This window comes from Podarcis liolepis, assembly GCF_965112155.1.
Source record: "Podarcis liolepis genome assembly, chromosome: 2".
Lineage (NCBI taxonomy): Eukaryota > Metazoa > Chordata > Lepidosauria > Squamata > Lacertidae > Podarcis > Podarcis liolepis.
In genome coordinates, this window is record NC_139555.1 from 33248918 (window position 1) to 33270099 (window position 21182).

The 21182-nt window shown below is 45.7% G+C and overlaps 2 protein-coding genes and 1 long non-coding RNA gene across 24 annotated transcripts in view; 1 reads left to right on the plus strand and 2 right to left on the minus strand.

Annotated features, from left to right (window-relative positions):
• Positions 1-12619, minus strand: part of SPATA20 (spermatogenesis associated 20) — a 50382-nt gene extending 37763 nt beyond the window's left edge. Inside the window, exons 1-8 of one of the 6 annotated variants that reach the window (XM_083487130.1) lie at positions 12430-12619; positions 8541-8678; positions 6773-6837; positions 4616-4770; positions 4382-4525; positions 1676-1877; positions 1310-1440; positions 160-264 (exon numbers count right to left, since the gene is read on the minus strand). In XM_083487130.1, coding sequence (XP_083343256.1) covers positions 160-264; positions 1310-1440; positions 1676-1877; positions 4382-4525; positions 4616-4770; positions 6773-6837; positions 8541-8678; positions 12430-12521 — 1032 coding nt within the window. In that variant the 5' untranslated portion in view covers positions 12522-12619. Of the gene's footprint in view, positions 1-159; positions 265-1309; positions 1441-1675; positions 1878-4381; positions 4526-4615; positions 4771-6772; positions 6838-8540; positions 8679-10010; positions 10406-11809; positions 11867-12265 lie in introns of those variants that run through there. The other 5 variants (XM_083487133.1, XM_083487131.1, XM_083487134.1 and 2 more) reach the window with 5 other exon arrangements.
• A 100-nt stretch (positions 12620-12719) lies between these two features.
• LOC310699452 lies at positions 12720-19359 on the plus strand. Of its 2 annotated transcripts, none has more exons than XR_014522086.1 (2): positions 12720-13825; positions 14674-19359. It is a non-coding gene; the product is annotated as an uncharacterized lncRNA (long non-coding RNA). The 2 variants fall into 2 exon arrangements; XR_014522087.1 differs by having other exon boundaries at positions 12720-13334.
• The window catches only part of EPN3 (epsin 3), a 34272-nt gene continuing 31967 nt past the window's right edge, over positions 18878-21182 (minus strand). For all 16 annotated transcript variants that reach the window (XM_083487152.1, XM_083487163.1, XM_083487160.1 and 13 more), the window contains one exon: positions 18878-21131. In XM_083487152.1, the coding sequence (XP_083343278.1) occupies positions 20806-21131 (326 nt within the window). In that variant the 3' untranslated portion in view covers positions 18878-20805. The remainder of the gene's footprint in view (positions 21132-21182) is intronic.

Consider the following 21182-nt stretch of genomic DNA (forward strand, 5'->3'; position numbering starts at 1 on the left):
CCCCTGGTGCTGGCACAGGAGCGTCATGATCCCATCATCATCATGCTCTGCTTCCTGCCTGCCTCTTTTGCCGAGATGAGTGCTGTTTCCTCTGGCCTTAACTAATAAGGAGGGGACTGCAGGGTATTGTTGAGGCAAGAATCTGAGCTGGGGAAGTACCTGAAATGCCTTGGCGTAGGCTGCTGCCAGCTGCCCCTGATCGTACAGCATCTTTTCAAAGTGAGGCACGTGCCAGCGCTGGTCAGTGGAGTAGCGATGGAACCCCTGCGGCAGAGAGAGGGGAAGAAACGTCTCGTCACTTCTGCCCAGGTGTGACTGTGGTCAGGTATCCCATGCCTGGGAGAGGGGCAGAGAACTCTCAGTTCAACAGACTAGGGCAGCCTTTCTCAACCTGTGGGTCCCCAGATGTTGTTGAACTACAACTCCCATCGCCCCTAGCTAGCAAGGCCAGAGCTCAGGGGTGATGGGAGTTGTAGTCCAACAACATCTGGGGACCCACAGGTTGAGAACCGCTGGACTAGGGCATCCAGCAAAGGGGTCAATGGACCTGGTGGTGATTTGAAACCACTGAGACCAACCAAGCCTGCAGTGGTGTGGTGCTCATCCACGGGAGAACTGCCACAATGTCCATAATCCACAAAGGAGGAGGGTATCATGTGGAACCTTATGCACCACCAACTGCTAGATACAGGTGAAAGCTGGAGCAAGGCCATGCACAACAGGCCCAGCTGCAGATACACCTCTGTCCCTTGGAAAGATTTCCAGAAGATTATCCTTTCTATATCTTCCTAGAATCTAACCCAACAGGATTTAGTTTGGGTGTGTCTGTGGAATTCAGCTTTAAAATAAACTACACACACACACTGGGATCTAAAAATTGTTAAATAATGGTGTTTATAACCAAGCTGACCCTACACACATGAATGGGGTGGAATAGATAAAATGACTTTGAATTGGACCAGTTTCTTCAGTAAAATACTGCCTGCTGTTAAACCCAAGAATCTCTTGGGTACACCTCTGTAACTCAGAAAGATGCAACACTTTATATCTATTTCCAGCAGCACTTTACAGCCATTTCCGGGCATTTTTTAGTTTTACACGGCAACACTGCATCTATTATTACCTTTTCTCAGATCTTCCTTCCTCTGAAAGTGGGTAGTTGAAAAAGAATATGGCGTGATGAGCAAAATCAGGCAGGTGGATGGACACAGAACTTCTATGTCAAGGAATGGAGAATGTCACACGGATGAAAGTTCCCTTGTGAAAATCATGAAACCACTCAACTCACACTGCCCCCACCCCTTCATACCTGGGCAATGTGATCATGAACCCCGCCATAGGCCATCATCTTGAGGGTGTGCAAGGCCATCTGCAGTGCCCGAGCCCCTTCAGTAGTTGACCGATGAAGAGCCCAGTAAGAGAAGAGGAAATTCAAGTTGACTAGAATACAAATAAGCAGGAAAGTAATGAGCCTTGGTTGGTTGTTTATGCAGCGCTGCCTCCTCTTATGGCTACGATGGGGAATCGCTTTGCAGGTGTTCCTGGACTCCCATCATTCCTGTGACCACAGGCAATTGCTGGCTTGGGACTGATGGGAGTTGGAGTCCAACAACATCTGGAGAGCCACACATCCCTGAGCTACTCAGATAGCTTGACAGGAAGATCTCAGACTAACCTGGAGTAGGGAATTTGGGAGACTCCGAGAATCCACCATATTCTTCATCATAGGACTCTGACAGCTGCTGGAAGCACCTGCTCATCACCTCCTTTGAAGATGGGGGTGCTTCCTCCCCGCGAGCACCCACATCAGTCCTGGCTAACAGCGCAGACAGGATTTTCTGGCTGTTTTCCATAAGGCTAGTTTTGTTCCGCTTCCACTGGCAAGGAGACGGGGGGGGGCACAAGGAAGAAGTCAAGTCATCATTTTGCTAGTATTCACTCACACCTTTTGCCTCGCACAACCACCTATCTCCTCCAAAAAAAAAAAAGGGCCAATCATTTCCCACCCACCATTTTAAAGGAGCTTTCAAATATCAAAAGCAGTGTGGCTTGGCACAGCAGTGGAAGGGCCATTCCTCTTCTCTAGGAGTCCACATTTTCCCACTCGCGTGAACAGAACAAGGCCCCTGAACGGTTCTCAGGTATTACAGTTGCCACTGCCACACGACGGAAGCATCACAGAACAGGCCCCAAAATGTCTGCTTGTACAGTTTTAGCCGCAAAAATGTTTCCCAACGTATCGTTCATTAAAACTAGGTTCCCAGATGCTTCCATCGGGCACACACTAAACTGTAAAGGGGAAAAACATTGTTAATGCCCAGTTGTTCTTACCCCATAGCAAATTCTATCCACGTTGGACAAATGTGACGTTAACCAATTCCTATTAACCAACTTCTCTCTCCCTAATTCATCTTGCCCTGAACACTCGCCCCCAAGTGACAAAATCAGTTCACATCCCCTGCTCTAAAAAGCCTTTAGACGAAAAGTTCAGTCCCAGCCAGAAGTGGATGGTATGAAGAGAAGAAGAAGAGGAGTTTGGTTTTGATATCCCGCTTTATCACTACCCGAAGGAGTCTCAAAGCGGCTAACATTCTCTTTTTTTAAAAAAAATAAAATTTTTATTGAGTTTTCAAAATTTACACACACACAAACAATACACAACACAAACATACAAACACAAATACAAACACATATAATTTCAAATCCCTAATTTCTTAACCACTTTCCGGGACTTCCCTACACCTCTCCCTCCTGCATTCCAACTTCAATAGTTTACTCAGCAAGTTCTTATCTCCTTCCTTTACCTTATTAATATTTTACTTGATTCTTCTTAGTTAACCAAATTTAACTTATAAACCTCAGTTTAAACCAAAATACCCATCCTTTACATACTTTTCTAAGGACGACCCCATCATCAAAGCGGCTAACATTCTCCTTTCCCTTCCTCCACCACAACAAACACTCTGTGAGGTGAGTGAGGCTGAGAGACTTCAGAGAAGTGTGACTAGCCCAAGGTCACCCAGCAGCTGCATCTGGAGGAGCGGAGACGCGAACCCAGTTCACCAGATTACGAATCTACCGCTCTTACCCACTACACCACACTGGCTCTCATGTTTGGGGCACTGCCACTCTCCTGACACCACTGCAGCTTACCTGAGTGGGACTGGGGCAAGGCAGGGGCAAGGACGGGGTTGCACAGATGCACAGGGGGAGGGGTGTCTGATTGGGCTCTGCTGGTGTCACCCTTCACAGATGAAGCACAGTGGTGCCAGCATCAGGAGGACAGCTCTGGGGCTTTGCCCCAGCACAAAAGCCACTATGTGTTAGGGTCTGGACAGAGGAGGAGTGGCGGAGACCGCCTCCCCAGCCTGAACCTTCCAGAGAGGTGGAAGACAGTATACATTTACAACATTGGTTTTCCGGAGGTCATAGCTCAGAGGCAGATGAAGAGCAAAGTTGGGAAATAATGGGAGAGGAGGAGGCAGAGCCGGAGCAGCTAGCCGACATGTTATCACTAGAAAGCATTCCAGACCCCCCCCCTTCTCCCAGGACCTGGCAGGCATTGAAAGTAGGAGAGCAAATTAGCCCAGAAATGGAAACAAGTAGAAATTCTGACGAAAGAAGGATGGCAGACAAAATTAATGGACTACGCAGAATTAGACAAAATGACAGGAAGGATTCGAAACCAGAGATTTACAGAAGATTGGAAGAAATATACAAACTATTTGAAAAGCAACTGTAATCAATAAATTATGCTAGTAGGACTACAAGAAGTTTTGTAAGGAGAAATATATGAAATATTGCAAAGTAGGGAAAGAATAGAGATATTAGTTACGAGATTTAAAGGTAATAGTGAATGTGAGAAATGCATATTAAGAGAATAGAATGGAAAATTTCCAGACATGATTGATGGCAGTCAAAAAAAATTGTATAAGATGTAAAAGTATGTTTAATTACTGTTAAAAATGATATGTTAAAAAAGTAATAGAAGTATATATATATATATATATATATATATGAGAGAGAGAGAGAGAGAAAGTAGGAGAGCGAAGAGCTTGGAGACAAATGACCCTAAGTGGCCACCGTAAGGTGGGTTGTGCTGTTGACGATTGAGGAAGTGGAGAGAAGGGGGAGGTGGAGATTTACTCGGCGCAACACCCATTACTCCAAAAGGCTGCATTTCTAAGCCCCTCTCTGTGAATACTGAATAAAAAACATTGGTAAGAACTTTCCCTGTCTTATCTATTCCCAGCAGCCTACTGTGGGGGGATTGGATTCCCTGACGCCTGACACTATGGGAACGAGTACAGTGTGGTCCCCGGTGTACTGCTCCAGTGAGGACCTCAACCTATCCCATGACCCTGGATGCCAGACTCCATACCTGCTCTAGGATGCGAAGCAGAACGGTCCGAAAGCCAACCTGGTAAATTCCATCCTCGGGAGGGAAATAGGTCCCGCCTACAAATGGTTTGAGATCAGGTGTTAGCCACACACTCATGGGCCAACCTCCACCACTGCTGGTTGCCTGCAGGAGGAAAACAAAGGATATGGCTCCCTTCAACAGTCTAGGAGCAACAGTCGTCTTCTGTTTGCTATGCTCATTCCTGCTCCCCACCTGCACAAAGGCCATGTAGACTTTATCGACATCCGGCCGCTCCTCCCGATCCACCTTGATGCACACAAAGTTGTCGTTCAGGATCTGGCCAATTTCTTCATTCTGGAAGGATTCCTGCTCCATCACGTGGCACCAATGGCAGGTCGAGTAGCCAACTGAAAACAAACGCTGGCGGTTAAAGAAAGGCTCACCAAAGGAGAAGGCCCTGCTGTACCCAGGGAGGAGTGGGGGGCAAGAAAAGTCAAAACAGAAAAGTATATAATTCAAGCAACTCAGCAGGCTAGGACAAGGAGTTGGCTTTAAGAAAGGGCTAGCCAACCTTGGTGTACTACAACTCCCATCATCCCCATGGCTGGGGCAGAAGAGAGTTGTAGTATGACCTCATCTGAAGGGCACCACACTGGTCGTGCCTGCTTTAGAAGAAAGCACACAGGTTTTGCTATCCAAACACAATGCATTCTCAATAAATTGATTGTTAGGCGAGCATCTGTCTAACGAATGGACGATTTCCATTTATTCCTAAGGGGAAATTTCTAATGCATTGTGAGCCACAGAATTTTGACCCCAAAATGAGGAGAAAACCCTCTGAAACCTTGCAAAAGGCAAACATGGAAGGGGGAAACGCTCCCTTATTTTGTCTAATCTCTCCCCCTTCCTTCCCAACCATAGTTCCTGGCAAAACAGCTGCCATGCACCAGCAAAACACAAAAGGTAACGCTTATTTAAGGCTGCGTCATTGCACGCGCTGCACGTACTACACGCACTTCCAGCTGTTTGGATATCTGAATCTGCAATGTGCGTAGCAAAGTTTGAGTCCTAATTCCTCATGTTTGGATAAGTGAATTTTCCTTTAACAAGCATTTTGCTAATGGGACCTGCATGTACAAACATGATAACAAATAGAGAGCTGCCCTTTCATGGCTCAATGTTGGCTATAAACGATGCAAGGCTTCTAAACCCCAGCAAAGTGACCTTTTGGAAGAACGTAACTAGAGCACTTCTAGCCTGGGAAATAGAAGAACAAGCAACTGAGAATGTCTAAGCAGATGTTTCTATAGGAGACGTAGCCAATGTGGTGACCTCCAGATGTTGTTGGACTATAATTCCCATGATTCCCAGCCAGCAGTGCCAATGGCAAGGGATTATGGGAGTTATAGTCATATAATACTTGGAGGGTTATCCCCATACTATAGTAAACTTCTATAAGTTTAGTTGCTTATAATGTAAATTCAAAAAGCAGCAGGAGGTCAGGGGAGGGGAAGAAATATTTTTAGATTCCACTCCTCCTTTTGAGTAAACATGCATAGCCCTGTGCTGTTAGAATTGCTTAAAAGAAGAAATCCAAGACTCCCAGTATTACTCTAACATGTATCTTCACCCAAGCTCCAAATCCCCATCTGCTTGAAACTCAAATTGGAGCAATTCCCAGATACCGGATCTGTTCCTCCACTAGTAAATTTATGAGCTTCACAAGGTAGGTAGGCTGAGCAGCTTATCCTCACAAGTATTTCCTGTGCTCTTCTTTGCAGATGCAAACTACAAGGCCAGGAAAAATATTGCCCCGCCTTCTCCCAGAAAGCAGCTCATTGAAAGCAAGGGAGCACCCAGCAGATGAGGACCCAATTTGGACGACATTTATTCCTCCAAGCGCAAACATTTGTTTCATGTTTCGAGCAGTTTTCAAGTAAGTAAGCATTGTCACTTCGCAGCAGCCATTCTGTCAGGCTGCAGCAGATGGAGAGGAGGGAAGCAAGGCTATTTCATGGGCCCTGCTGAGAGACCAGCTGCCTTTGACTGTTCCTCAGCTGAAACCTAGCAATAGCCATTCTGCCAGGCTACCCGGGCAGCCTCCATGCCAGCTGGTTGCTGCAAGAACTGTAACTATCAGAGCTGGTGCCGGAGTCTGCTTGTTTTCCCCTTCTCCCTCCCCATCCCTTTTTCTTTTCATGTCGTGTCTTTTAAGCTTGTTTCCTCACTGTTGCTTTTTCCTTTGTATGTAAGTCACTCATTCTTCAGCTGAAGAATGGAATAAAATTAAAATGAGGAGAAGAAGGAGGAGACATTCTTCCCTATGCTTTTATGAACTCACAGATATGTGCATGTGCTTTTTAAAGTTGTGAATGTTCATGCAGGGGTAGCATAAAACAAAGAAGTTACCAGATAGAAATATCAGCTTATCTTCTCTCTTTGCTTTATCAAAGGCTTCCTGACCCCAAGGATACCTGAGGGGAAGAGAAAGAGGAGAAATATGCCAGGATTTATGTCTATAATCACTCAAATCAATATGCCTATTTTTAATGCAAGCAGTTGATATTAAGCAGTTCATTGATTAAACCCTGATCCTTCCCATTACACACAAGGTCTTTTCAGTTGCCACTATGTCTGTAGATGATGTGTTTGCTACACTGCTATAACCACACCCAAAAAGGGACGCAGGTGGCGCTGTGGTCTAAACCACTGAGCCTCTTGGGCTTGCTGGTTGGAAGGTCAGCGGTTCGAATCCCTGCGACGGGGTGAGCTCCCGTTGCTCTGTCCTAGCTTCTGCCAACCTAGCAGTTTGAAAGCACACCAGTACAAGTAGATAAATAGGTACTGCTGCGGCGAGAAAGTAAACAGTGTTTCCGTGATCTCTGGTTTCCATCACAGTGTTCCGTTGCACCAGAAGCAGTTTAGTCATGCTGGCCACATGACCTGGAAAGCTGTCTGCGGACCAATGCCAGCTCACTCAGCCTGAAAAGCGAGATGAGCGCCGCAACCCCATAGTCACCTTTGACTGGACTTAACCGTCCGGGGGTCTTTTACCTTTACCATTTACCTATAGACACACCCAGCTGTGGAGGCCGAAACACCTGGCTGATCTCCTAGCATGTTAGTGTTTGTGTGTGTGTGTGTTACTGTTGAGGATCATTTGGCAGAAGACAAGCCATACTTACTTAGGATTGTTGGTTTAAAATCCCCATGGACCACTAGAAATTAGATGTAGGTCTCTGGGTGTTGAACAACTATAGGAAGCATCTCGCTTCTATTCTGCGGGCACTTTGGGGGGAATCATGTTGTACAACAGCAGATTTAGAGGCTCTAGTTCCATAGTCAAAACTGCAGAAGTATTGCAGAACATGGGGCAGGTGTGGATGCCAAGTTGGAACAAGCCTTCTGCCCACAAGTCCCTTCTCACAAGGGCAGCAGCCATGAGGTTTTGTGAGCAGGCAAAAAGGCTTACTAAGCCATGATATAACAGCTTCAGTGCAGTCAGCGAGGGAGCTTAAGCCTTGAAAAATAAAGCACAAACATGTTTCTGATCTTCAGTAGCATTATAAGTTTGTGTACTCAGAACAGGGTAGGAAGTCAGCGCCCAAAGCCAAACAAACGTCACATAACTCACTTATTAGTTGTGTATTCATTCATTTCAGTTATGCCCTATAAGAAGATGTACTCAATGTAGTGTACACTAAGAGAGATCATCATATACAACTTTTTTTTTTAAGAACAATGGTAACCGGAACTCAAAATAGCAGCAGCAAGGACTGAGTAGCATAAAAGATCATTCAAACAATGGAAAAATCACACGAAGAAGAAGAAGAAGAAGAAGAAGAAGAAGAAGAAGAAGAAGGAGAAGGAAGTTTTCAAAAATCTGTTTAGGGGGGTAGTTATGCAAACAAACATAGCTCTACATTCCTAAGTTTTGTTTCAGTAGAGGATGAGACTACAGAAAGTGTTAAGGGAGAGACTGAAAGAGGTCAGAAAGCACCATGTAGAAGGAAGGTGGAATGAGGTGGAGAATAGGAGGCTTGGGAGCAGCTGAGAGTGGGAGAGGAAGGCTCTATTTCCTGCAGAAAAGCATCCATGAAATTCCGAGTTTGTTTTCCCTAAAGCCCACCCAACATGCCTCCCTCCTCTCAGCCCATGAAAAGAAAGCATCTCTTACCAGTCAACAGGGTTATGGGCATGCTGAAGGAGGTAAGGAGACTTCTCGTAGATCAGACGGTTGGTGGGACGAGCAGTGCTAGACTGGCTACCCTTCCCTCCCGTGGCCATGGCCAAGGCTGCTCTCAGTTGTATAGATCTGCAACACCAAACACAGACAGAAGGCTATTAGCTAGGCTAATCCCCATAGCGCTAAGATCTGGATTAGCTCCAGTGCCAGGCCTCTCTGTGAGGCAGACACACCTCTCAATGAGATCAGCATCTGCACAGACTCGGGTCTGCATTATATTAGTAAACAATATAGGCTTCTCTGTCTGAAGAAGCAAGCCTAGGACTGTGAGCAATGAAACTGAAGCCTGGGGCTATCCTCAGGGGCCTGCTGCCAACCCCAAGGTATACCATGCCTGTTGACTTCAGGCACAGAACCTCCCTTGGGGTGGAGCTCCCTCTTGGAGGAGGCCTGTGGCAGCAAGTGTTGTTGTGGTTGTGAGGGAGCTGCGCCACAGCTGAAAGAAAAGCGTCTCTCCTTGTCCAGTGATTCAGCTGCTGCACGACAGGGTTTTCTCATGTTAGGTTCACAATACCAGCTTTGGTAAAAGGGACGCGGGTGGTGCTGTGGTCTAAATCACTGAGCCTCTTGGGCTTGCCGATCGGAAGGTCGGCGGTTCAAATCCCTGTGATGGAGTGAGCTCTCGTTGCTCTGTCCTAGCTTCTGCCAACCTAGCAGCTCGGAAGCACACCAGTGCAAGTAGATGAATAGGTACCACTGTGGCAGGAAGGTAAACGGAGTTTCCATGCACTCTGGTTTCCATCACAGTGTTCCATTGCACCAGAAGTGGTTTAGTCATGCTGGCCACATGACCTGGAAAGCTGTCTGTGGACAAACGCCGGCTCTCTCAGCCTGAAAGCGAGATGAGAGCCGCAACCTCATAGTCATCTTTGACTGGACTTAACCATCCAGGGGTCCTTTACCTTTCTTTTTTTTTACCAGCTTTGGTTGATTGGAGCAAACTTTGGCTATAGCCCAAGACATGCAGAAGTCCTGGCACCTGTAGGTAGAGCTGAGAGTATCTCTTCCCTGAAGCCCTACTGAGCCACTGTCATGTGCCATGCGCCGCCTTCAGTTATACCTCACCCTCCCTCCCTCCCATGCCTCAATTTACAAGACCTTCCACAAACACATCTCCTCTTTATCGATCCCAAGCTTTCCGCCACTGTATACATTTTCCCCAAATCGTTATCTCTGTCTTTGTTACTATAATGCGCGTGCAATAGGCCACATGCTCATAATTCCTTGGCCCAGGAATGTCTTGATTCTAAAGTATTCGTTATCAATTAACTGTGTTTAAAAGCGTTGTGCAGATACTAAAAGGTAAGACCATTCCTGTCCACAGGCTCACAGTCTAATAGGCACAGTACGAAAGGAAAAGGGGATGGAGAGGGATGAAGAAAGCAAATCAAATTCAGGTACCAGTTCCTGAAGCTACAGTTGAGATCTAAGGGAGAGTTCTAAGAGTAAACAGCCCCACAGGAAATTGAAGGTACACAACCAAACTGGACTACGACATCAAGCTGTCTCCTCTTTAAAGCTGCCACACATCCCTTATATTCAGATATCCGTTATTTCTAAAGCAGCACAGCTTCACTTAATGTAAATAGATCTCACATTTCAGAATAATCATAGTTCTGTTAAACACGGATAAGTAGAAAACACCTTGCGGACTCCCTGCTCTTGCTTCTATTTAAAATTTGACCGGGAAGCCTCTCTCGTCTCTTCCTTAAAGTCACTTGGTTACCCTTGCCATCACAAGGAAACCACACCAGAGATGCGGATTTTCAAAATAGTGTTGACTCCACCCACATTCCGGAAACGTGATTTGTGTCTAACCAATCAGAATTCACTTTTCCTGCAGAGGGTGGAGCAAGCAGTCTTGGAAAAGCTTCAGTTCAGCTCCTTTGAAAGGAATGAAGCAAATACGAGGACCGTTTTAAAGTATTTCGGAAGACTCAACACTACATTATATATCTCATAGGATGCATCTTAAGGCTATATGTGTCATGTTTTAGGTCTAAACTTCAGGTGTTTTACATGCATACCTTTTTAAAAAGGACCTTGTGCACTTAACAAACAGATGTCTTCATCTGAATGTATGATTAGGGATACACCTGCATCATGGACTATACTGCATTAAGTTACATATTATTTTGCAAAATGGGTCTGGAATATATTCATGCATACTGTTAATTCTTTATGGTATTACTGTCTTTAATGTAATCAATAAAATTTGTACGAATGAGAGAAGAACGGGTGAATCTTGGGAAAGGTAGCTCTGCAAGGTTTCCAAAGTCAGGAAAAGCAAGTTCCAGTGACTGATGGCTATAAACAGGACTTGCATCAGATTAAAATTGGGAGATGAAATTGCATGTTCCTGCACAGCTGCGTCCATTTGCCTAGATCCTAAAGGCCCCATGGAGGGCAGAAACCATGACCTTTGAGTTACATAACCAAAAAAGGCCTTGCAATTCTGAGGTCAAGACGCTTCAAGAGGGAGGGGTGTGTGAAAGATGATACAAAGATCTTGGAATCCTGAAAAAATTCCAAGTCAGCTTTGCAGTCCCGAAAATATCTCCAATCAAGACTGTGCCACATAATGAAGAGATTGAGCTGAAGGTATTAAAAACGGTGGAAACTAGCCATCTTAGGGTGAAACCTCTGCAGTACTCCACTCTCTCTCCAAGTGATTAAGCTGGCCACTTAGGGAGAGCAACAGTCTCTAGTAACTATATTCCTCCAGAGCATGTGTAAGGAGTGCAGTGGGTGTATAGCACAAGATCCAAGTGTCATATTACAGGTACTCTGAGCAAGCGATAGGTAGGTGTGGCTAGAGATCTGGGAGCAGCAGGAACTGTAAACACAACACCAACAATGCAATGAAGCGCGACGGCGGAAAGAGAAACTGAAATGTTCTCAGTAGTAGATAGGTAGCCGTGTTGGTCTGCCATAGTCTGAAGAAGTGTGCATGCACACGAAAGCTCATACCAAGAACTAACTTAGTTGGTCTTTAAGGTGCTACTGGAAGGAATTTTTTTATTTTGAAATGTTCTCTGCGCTCTAATAGTTAGACCGGCGGATAAATCTGCAGTAGAGCACGGCAGAGCAAACGAAAACTGCAACAAGAAGCAGAACCAGACAGGAAACCAGCCATGGAGCCCCTCAGGAAAAATACTGAAGGGTCGAGTAGAAATTCAAAAGCGCCGTTTAGCTCAAACCTCCTCTATTTGCAGGACTGGGCAACCTGGTGCCTTTCGGACGCTGCCGGACTTCAACTCCCATCAGCGCCATGGCAATGGTGTGAGGAGGGGATGATGGGAGCTGTAGTCCAAACAACACATATAGAGGGCCACTGGCTTCCGCCTCTGTCCTACTTACAAGGGGGCAAAGGGGGTCTGAGTGTGAGTGAGCGAAGCTCGCCGTCTATGTCGGCTGGGGGGCGGGACGAGGGGGGCGGAGAAGAGGGCACATGCCATGCTCTTCTATAGGGGTGGCGCCCCAAAGCGAAACCACATCGCCACCGCTTCCCCCGTAGGGCTAAATGCATTGGGCCAAGCAACGCCAACGTGCAGTGCAATCCGCAGCAGCCAAGCCTGTTCAGTTCCACCCCCCGCCCCCATGCAAAGGCTATTTGGAGGGCCGAAGCTCCCCTGCGGAGTCACCCAGGGACTGACAAGGCAGGGAGGGAGCCAAAACAGACCCGGAGACGCCAGCCAGCCAGCTGGGCTGCTGCTATCTGCATGTAAACAAACACCAGCACGTCGCCAATCCGGATCTGGAAGTCCCCCGGGGCCGAGAGGGTGGGAAAGCGGCGTCGCTCGCCTGCACGGCCCGGTACCTGCGAGCCCAGGAGGTTCGGCTGAGCCCAGCCCGGCGGAGCAGCAGGCGGCCCCCAGCGCGGCGCAGGAGCGTGACCGGGGCGGAGATCATGGCCCCGCTGCTGGGCAACGAAAGGCGGCGTTGAAAGGGATCCCCCGGAGCGGGTTTGGCGGGCAGAGACAGGCAACGCCGCTCGCCTAGGGAGGAGGAGCCTGGCTCTCTCTATAGCCGGGCTTGGGAGGTGGGAGTTATTCCGGATCCTCGGGTAGCGGTGCAAGAAGCGCCAGCCAGAGCAAGGGTCAGGGAACGGGTGTGAACCGGGAGAGGAAGGAAGTTCATCTAAGGCCCGGGAAACGTATTCAGCATATTAACCTCCTCGGGTGCCTAGTTGACTTTTGATCATTGACTTACTATTTGTGCATACTGAGGGGGAGGGGTGAAGCTGGCAGAGGTGCCCATGAGAATAAAAAGTTTTTTTTCCCTAGAACTTTTTAATAAGATGGTAGGAGACAAAGTACTTTGTTGCAGAAGAAGCTGGTGGAGGAGGGTTGCCCGGGGACGATAGAGAGACGGGCTTGTTTTCCTTATATATAGATTTTTGGGGTTGGGAGGAGTAGTCTGACATGAGGCTAGACTTAATTATGGCTCTGTGTAGTCTATAGAAGAGCAGCAACAAAAGCCTGATTTCTACCCTGCAAAAAGAATAAAATGCAAATTTAAGTCAGCATATTTCAAGGAGAGGCAAAAACCGGATTGCTGAGGCAACAGCTGGCCCAGATAGGAAATCGAAGTGACTGGAAGAATTTTAAAAACGGCAACAAACGGAAATAATCCCTGTCTGAGCAAAACTAAGAACAATATGAAAGCCACAACCAATATAATACCACACAAATTAACTGCAATCTCATACGTGTCTATTCATAAGTAAGCATTGAATTCAGTGGGACTTCGGTTGTGTACACACTCTGGTTAATTCTGCATCCAGTGCACTCTCACTACTAGTTTGGGAAGTGGTTTACACATGATTTTAGCTACAATCCATATCTATCCTGCTGTTTCTTATGCAATTCTGCATTTTGAGGCATTTCCCCCCAAAACCAGTTTCAGCTTGAATTGAGCTGTTCAAATCTGTGATAAACCTCTACAGTGGTACCTCGGGTTAAGTACTTAATTCGTTCCGGAGGTCCATACTTAACCTGAAACTGTTCTTAACCTGAAGCACCACTTTAGCTAATGGGGCCTCCTGCTGCCGCCGTGCCACCGGAGTCCGATTTATGTTCTCATCCTGAAGCAAAGTTCTTAATCTGAAGCACTATTTCTTGCTTAGTGGAGTGTGTAACCTGAAGCGTATGTAACCTGAAGCGTATGTAACCCGAGGTACCACTGTACTACAGATTCAGATTTCAGGAGCTTAGGTAAGCCATGGCTTTCACTGCTTAGGGTGATGATATTCTACTGACCTACCATATGAGGCTGTTTTAAAGATTATTGAGATGATGAACATGAAACACATTGAAAACCTGAAGTTAGGCACACAATTCCCACCTATCCATGTCTACTTAGAAGTAAATCCTACTGCATTTCATGTAGCTTATTTTGCAATTGGTAAAGAGTGCACAGAACTGCAGTCTTTTTTCAAGCTTCTGTCTGCTTCACTGTCCACGTTACCATGGATTGAGACAATTGGCTTCTATGTATGCTATTTTTATTTAGGTAAACCTTTGGTGGCTTTTTCACACTGTTCTTGTTTTTTTCTTCCTTACAAGTGTATTTTTGAATTCATTTGGGGGTGTATCGTTTCCCTTTGTAAGACACTTAGAATTTTTACAAATAGAACAGTTATACTGTAGCATGTTTAAATAAATACTTTTTTATAATGTGATGTGTGGGAGAGGAAAGCAGATGGCTCTTAACACTTCCAGTAGGCAAAATTGTACTTGACAAACTTCCTTTGCCACCAAACTCTTAGCAGAACAAACGCCCCCTGCTGGTTATATGGTAGCAACTTTATTATTCTTGCCTTCACAGAGGTCACCCAACTTTTAATCGGCCCGGTGGCATATTTGGAATGTTGAGAGAATGTCATGCGCACTGGTCACAAAATGGCTGCCACAAGGCGTGTGGCTTGACTCAAAATGGCTGCCATGAGGGTGTGGCTCAAAACAAAATTGGGAGTACTGTACAGTACGTACTGGTTTTCCTATAGAATAAAGCAATTTATTGGTTGGATAGGGTCGATTTTGGGCCACTCACTGTCTTTCAGCCTAACCTGGTTCAAAGGATTGTTGCCAGGATAATATACTCGAGAGGGGAAGAACCATGTAGGCCACCTTGAGCTGCCTGGAGGCTATTATTATTATTATTACTATCAACCCGTTAGGACAAGAAGGCAAGGCAACCTACAAGGCAAGTGTTGCAGGCATCCCTTTTGCTGTTCCCTATCCACTATTACCGTATTGGCCTGCATATAAGCCACACCTTTTTTTCCAAATTCCTACCATGAAAAGTTAAAAGTGCGGCTTAAATTCGCAACCTTACAAAAATTGGCTTTTACGGGACTTCTGGTGAGGTAAGATGGCAGGCGCCACAGCAGCGCGTAGCTCCTAGGACCACCAACACCAGCATAAGACACAATTTTAACCGGGTGGCTTATATTTGGGTGTTGTCTTTTTTCTTCTTCTTGAGTTTTAAAGGTGTGGCTTATTTGCAGGTATGGTTTATATTCGGGCCAATACAGTATAAATAAAAATGCAAAAAACAGCCTATGAAGCAAGTAGGGACCACATCCACATCAGTGCTTCTAACCCCTTGCCTTAAAATGCCCTTGGGGGCCAGAAAAGGGAGAAAGACAGCACCCTCACGACTTCTACTCGTCCAAATAAAAATGGTGCTTGGTGCTAGAAAAACCAGGGAGGCAAGCCACTTCAGAAAAGGCTGCTGAATCAGACCATCTAGCTGAGCTTCTTGTTTCTCCCAGTGGCCAACCAGGACGATGCACCTGGAAAGCCCAAAAAGATAATATGGGGGGCTTGTGCCACAACGGTTCCCCAGGGACTGGTATTCAGAGGCATGTTGACTCTGGTCCTGACTGGAGGTAGCATGTACCTATCTACATCATGGCTAGTGGCCATTAATAGCCTAAATGTTCATTACATTGTCTATTTCCCTTCTAAATTGGTGGCCATCGCTACTTCTTGGGGCAGCAAATTCCTTAACGCCCTATGCACTTTTCAGTTAGATACATTAATGAAAACAGCAGCTCTGATGCAGCCAATCTCTGCAGGCTTTTCTGAAGTTTCAGAGTGGTGGCACAGAATATGAGCTTTATATACTGTCAGCATATAAAAGACATAGAGCATATTGGCTGGGGAACTGCCAAGTCAGTGAGTATACTTACCCACAAACTTGTGTGTCAGCATCTTAATGATCAGATTTAAATCCCACCCATGCCCATTTGAAACTGGGAATTTAGTCTGTTTTTTTCCTATGCCTGGGCAGAAACAGATCTAACTGAAATAGTCTAATCTCATCCACCTAAAGGTTTGTTTGCTTGTTTTAATTTTAAATGGCACTTTCCAAGCTACTATATTGATTCAAATTGTGGAGGGCCACAGTGCTGGTCAGATATCATTTATGATAAAAGCTTTCACAAAATCAGAATAGCAACCAGTCACAAAACCCCGTTAATAATTGGGTTATAATTCATTAACTTCTCAAGAGACAGCCTAAAACAGCTCCTCCGTCCCCCACCACTATTGTTGCTTTATATCAGGGTGGGCCATCTATGGCCCTCCAAATGTTGTTAAATTGCAACCCCCGTCATCTCTGACAACTGAGCATGCCGGCTGGAGATTAATGGAGCTAGAGTCAAGAAGATATGGAGAAACAAATATTCCCCATTCCTTTCTCAACCTTCATTTCTAAGCCTCTCGCAGCAGTGATTTGTGATATCCTTATGAACCTTCTGGGACGCGGGTGGCGCTGTGGTCTAAACCACAGAGCCTAGGACTTGCCAAACAGAAGGTTGGCGGTTCAAATCCCCGCAACAGGGTGAGCTCCCGTTGCTCAGTCCCTGCTCCTGCCCACCTAGCAGTTCGAAAGCACGTCAAAGTGCAAGTAGATAAATAGGTACTGCTCTGGCGGGAAGGTTAACGGCATTTCCGTGCGCTGCTCTGGTTCGCCAGAAGCAGCTTAGTCATGCTGGACACATGACCCGGAAGCTGTACTCCGGCTCCCTTGGCCAATAAAGTGAGATGAGCGCCGCAACCCCAGAGTCAGCCACAACTGGACCTAATGGTCAGGGGTCCCTTTACCTTTATGAACCTTCCAACAACTCTGCATTTTGACTACGTTTCTCTTGCCCTAAGAGCAAGGGGTGGGGGGAACCCGTGGCCCACGAAATGATGTTGGACTACAATGTCTATTGTCCCTGACCATTGGCCATGCTGGCTGGTGTTGATGGGAGCCGTAGTCCAACATTTGAAGTGCCACAGGCTCCCCATCCCTGCTTTGTACCTGGTTATCACTCAGCTTACTTTACAGCAACCATTTCCAAAGCAAATCTAGACTACATTTCTATAATAATGCCCTTAGAAAAGATGAGATACCTTTCTACTAGCATAGTATACATACCTCATGGCATACAGTGACACATGTAGACGTTTCAATGCTAAGTAATGGGTTCATCAAAACCTATTATTTAAATCTTGCGAATAAATGGTTTTAAAAAACCAAGTTCCTTTGGAAACATTACAAAGTTCAATAGCTGGAGTCAAACAGAAAGGACTTCTCTTGTGACTGAGCTAAGAGATTATTTTATTTTAATCGCTGTATTTGGGCCCTTCCAAAATAGGTTAAGAGAAAGATCAGAGCAGCACTCTCCACACTTGTGAGTCACAGCAACTGGTATCCAGAGGCATACTTGATCTGATTATGGGTGGTTGGGGTGAGGGGCATTTTGCATCAAAATGCCATTGTAGTGCAAACCTGTCCAGTGTGGACAGCCAAAGTTATAGTGAGACTTTTTGGGGCTCCTGTGCTTGTAATTAAGAGCTTGCTTGAAACATCTGCCTGTGTTATTGCATCTCCTTAAGCATAGCAGCAAGATTACTGATACCCCTTAATTACCATTAATGCCAATCTCTGTTTTATTTTGTTTTGCGTTTCATCACTAATGTTCTCCTACAGCAACCTGAGCAAACAATAAAATAACCAAAAGCTACGAGTAGGTAACTTTTAATTAACATTGCAGAGTTCTTTTCCTAACCAGGACTTCCTAATGAAGCATTATAGAAGGCCACGCTAATGGGCCCTAGCATGGAAGCAACCTGTGTCTTCCTCACCCAATGTAAATGAAATAACTAGCAGGCATTAAAGAGAATCCTGTTTTTGAGATTGCTTTTAAACCAAAGAGTGTTGGAGCATGTTAATTGTTGCCCAGGGGAAGATCTAGGTGATGCCCTCTCATTACCTGTGCTGGCAAGCAATAAACAAATGCCTAGGGAATGCAGCCATGCAAGACTGTAAATGGTTTTAATTTGCCAGCAAGAACATCAGTGAATTTTCCATTACATTCATCTCAAGGGGAACTACAGACCAGTGCTGAATATTATTCTTTTTAGCATGGACTGCAGAAACCCAGGCCGCTCAAATGCAGTTCAAAACAAATCAGCACACGTCTAGCTTGTTACCTTAACATGGCAAACAAGAGGTATGCTGATTTGTTTTGAACTTGAGTTAGCAGCTTTCATTCATTTCAGCTCGGAAAGGACTCAACTTCCTGCAGTTAGCAAATAACAAAGGCTCCACTAGACTACAATCTTGTCAACACAGGTTGCTAAAGAAGACTGCTCAAGGAGCTCAAAAATCTTCCTGTTTCCTGTTTTTGATCACATGGTGCACCATGGATTCTAGTTATTAATTAGCATAAGGACATTTGCACTGTCAAGGCATTTCAAAACAGCCTGGAGGTCCAGCAACTGCATTATCATGCTCTCTCCAACAGTGAATAGTCAGCAAAGCTCACAAGGAGTTGCATGCAGGTGGGAAAATGTTTGCCTGTTGAGAGTGAGGGCAAGGGACATTGCTGACACTCTGAATTGTCTTTGTACTGTTGTCACATAACCATATTTGAATGGTGATTTCATGTCATGGCAATTGTCCATTTATACTAAGACCGAAGAGCTTTGGCCTGGCTCTGAATTGAGTGGCCTGTATAGCTGGAAAGACGAAACCCTAGTTTTCAAACAAAGATGTAACTGAAGCAGCTGCCAATAGAGGCAGTGTGCAGGCATAAAAGAAGTAAATAGTCGGGCTATTAAAAGACAGCAGGATACCTCCTCCCCACAAGCCACTCTTTTCCTTCAAAAAGTGTGCAACCTTAGTTGAGACCCCTTTGATCAAACCCAAAGAGATGGAAGGTGATTTAACACAGAAAATAAATCCATTATGAAGTGTGAAACCTCAAGCATATTTGAACTTTTTATTGACTTCTTATTTCCCTCCCCCCTCTTTATGTTCCATTATAGCCAGAAAAGTTGTATTGGTATGGTGATTGCTTAAGCATAGGCAACAAAACTTCAATGATTGTACCACAATGCTCTCCATGCCTGGCCCCCTATTCACATCCCACCTCAAGCTTATTCTAGCTGGATCAGTGCTCCACAAACATCTTGTCCTGCAGATGAATCTTGTATTGGCATGCTGAAATCCTAGATTAAGACACAGTTGGTAACTGGGATTTAACTTCATGCTGTACATACACTCTCTGTCTCTGCCATTCCAGCTTGGAAGGAGAGGTTGGCTGAATTGAAGATAACGCACCTATTGATACATTTCTCTCTCTCTCTCTCTCTCTCTCTCTCTCTCTCTCTCTCTCGAGTTTTTAAAGCAAGTTTAAGCCCCAAAATGAAATGCTCCAAGGCCATCAAGCACAATAATAAAGTTTTATCATCACGGAGTCAGGATTCCCGACATCATATTCAAACAATGACCTCCATCATTTGCCTCCATTAAAGCAGTCCAGAACTTCCTCGTGAGTTTCGCAAAGTTCATTCAAGCACCCTTTTCCACTGTGGAATCTGCACTTTCTGGAGTGCCCCTCAGTCGCAGGTATCCCATGTTTTTGAGTTTGTGGCTTGAGAGGTAGGCGCTGGGGACAGCAACAAAAGTCTGTGATCAAGCATATAACTAAGAGGTTGTCCATGATGATAACAAAGGAGAAACTGGATTCCTCAAATGATTACTGAGGGGTCAAAGGAAAACGTCATTCGGACCGAAGGAGGCAGAAACGCAAGTGGCAGAGACATCGGATTTGGAATGAAGGAACATCTGGGCAGAAACAAGAGACTGAGAATTGTGCTCTCCTAGTGCAAAGTGTAATGCTTCTTCAGAATCCTGAGCATCCAAGTTCAGGAGCTTTTTTTTTAACAAGGCAAGTTTCTAGCCTGGCTAGTAATTTGGGCAAATTTGCTACTCAAGAATTAGAAGCCAGAAGAGGTTGGGCCAGACTTCCAGTGGTCAGGCTGTTGTTCTTGATGCCGTTACACCTCCTTCCCATAACCAGTCTCAAAACGTATCAACTTTGCTCCAAAAATTGTAAGCAGAATGAAGGGTGCACAAAGAAGAATGTGTGTGCAGTTGGTCTTGCTGCTGCTGCTGCTGTTTATTTTTACAGTCAGGAAGGTTTTCTAGTTGCAGACTTCTGAATATATCTATCCCCCCCCCCCCCAGTGTAACTGGAGGACAAGAGCAACTGAGGAAGAGACTGCCCTTCATTAAGGGACCCAGTGAAAGTGGAAAAAGAAATTGGATTTCCTCCTCTAATGTATAACAGTGCTATACTTGCTGACCTATCCTGATTTCCAGAAGTGAGACTGTCATGCACGCAGTGCCACTGCAAGCCTTGGCAAAACGTTTTTGTGTTTTCCATGCAGGTTACGAAATAATTTGATTCCCTTCCCTCTGAAGGGACAATCTTCCATGAGTTAATTTTTATTTTATCCTAGCCTCTGTGTGTACCAACATAAAAGCACTGGAGAATGAAGGCCCTTGAAAACTCAAGCCCTTCTTAAAAGATCTCCCATCTCCTGGGTACCCATCAAAACAAGGCCAGCTAGTGGCAGGGATGTCCCAGTTCTCCATCAGAGGCAGCAGACTCCAGGCAATGTTCAACATGATGGAGCAATTGGTTCTTCTGTAGGCCACCAAACAAGGAGATTCTTGCTTATGAATCTCTTTGGCTTAGGCAGAAACTAGAGAAGAGTTTCCAGGGAGACGTTTCCCCCCACCCCCATCAAAACTAATGTGCCCACAAAGCCATTTTGCATGGGAGGTTTTCCATAGCAGCTGGGGAAGGAGCAAGAGAACAGTTTGCATGACACCAACAAGAGTCTTCTCAGAGGAAAGGGTTCATACCGCCTTGAGAAGGTAGTGGCGGGGGACCTGAGCCAGACAGTGGTAGGAGAGGTTGAGGCAAGTTGCCAGGTAGCTCTGGGAAAGGCCCTGCTCCAGTCTGAGGGAAGGCACTCATGGAGGCCGGGAGGGCCATCGCTGGTGGGATGCTGCTGAGTGGGAGAGGGAGTGAAGCACTGTAGGTCATGGAGTTCATGGTCATCCCCATAGCTATGGTGGGCACTGGGGAGCTGGTCCGCATCTGGTTGAGAGTTGGTTTGGGCTGGTCCATGACGTTGAATGGGTTGGTGGGAGAAGGTGTGCTGAGACCTGGAAGAAGGAGACGGAGGGAGAGAAGCCATCAGCACAACATTCCAAAGG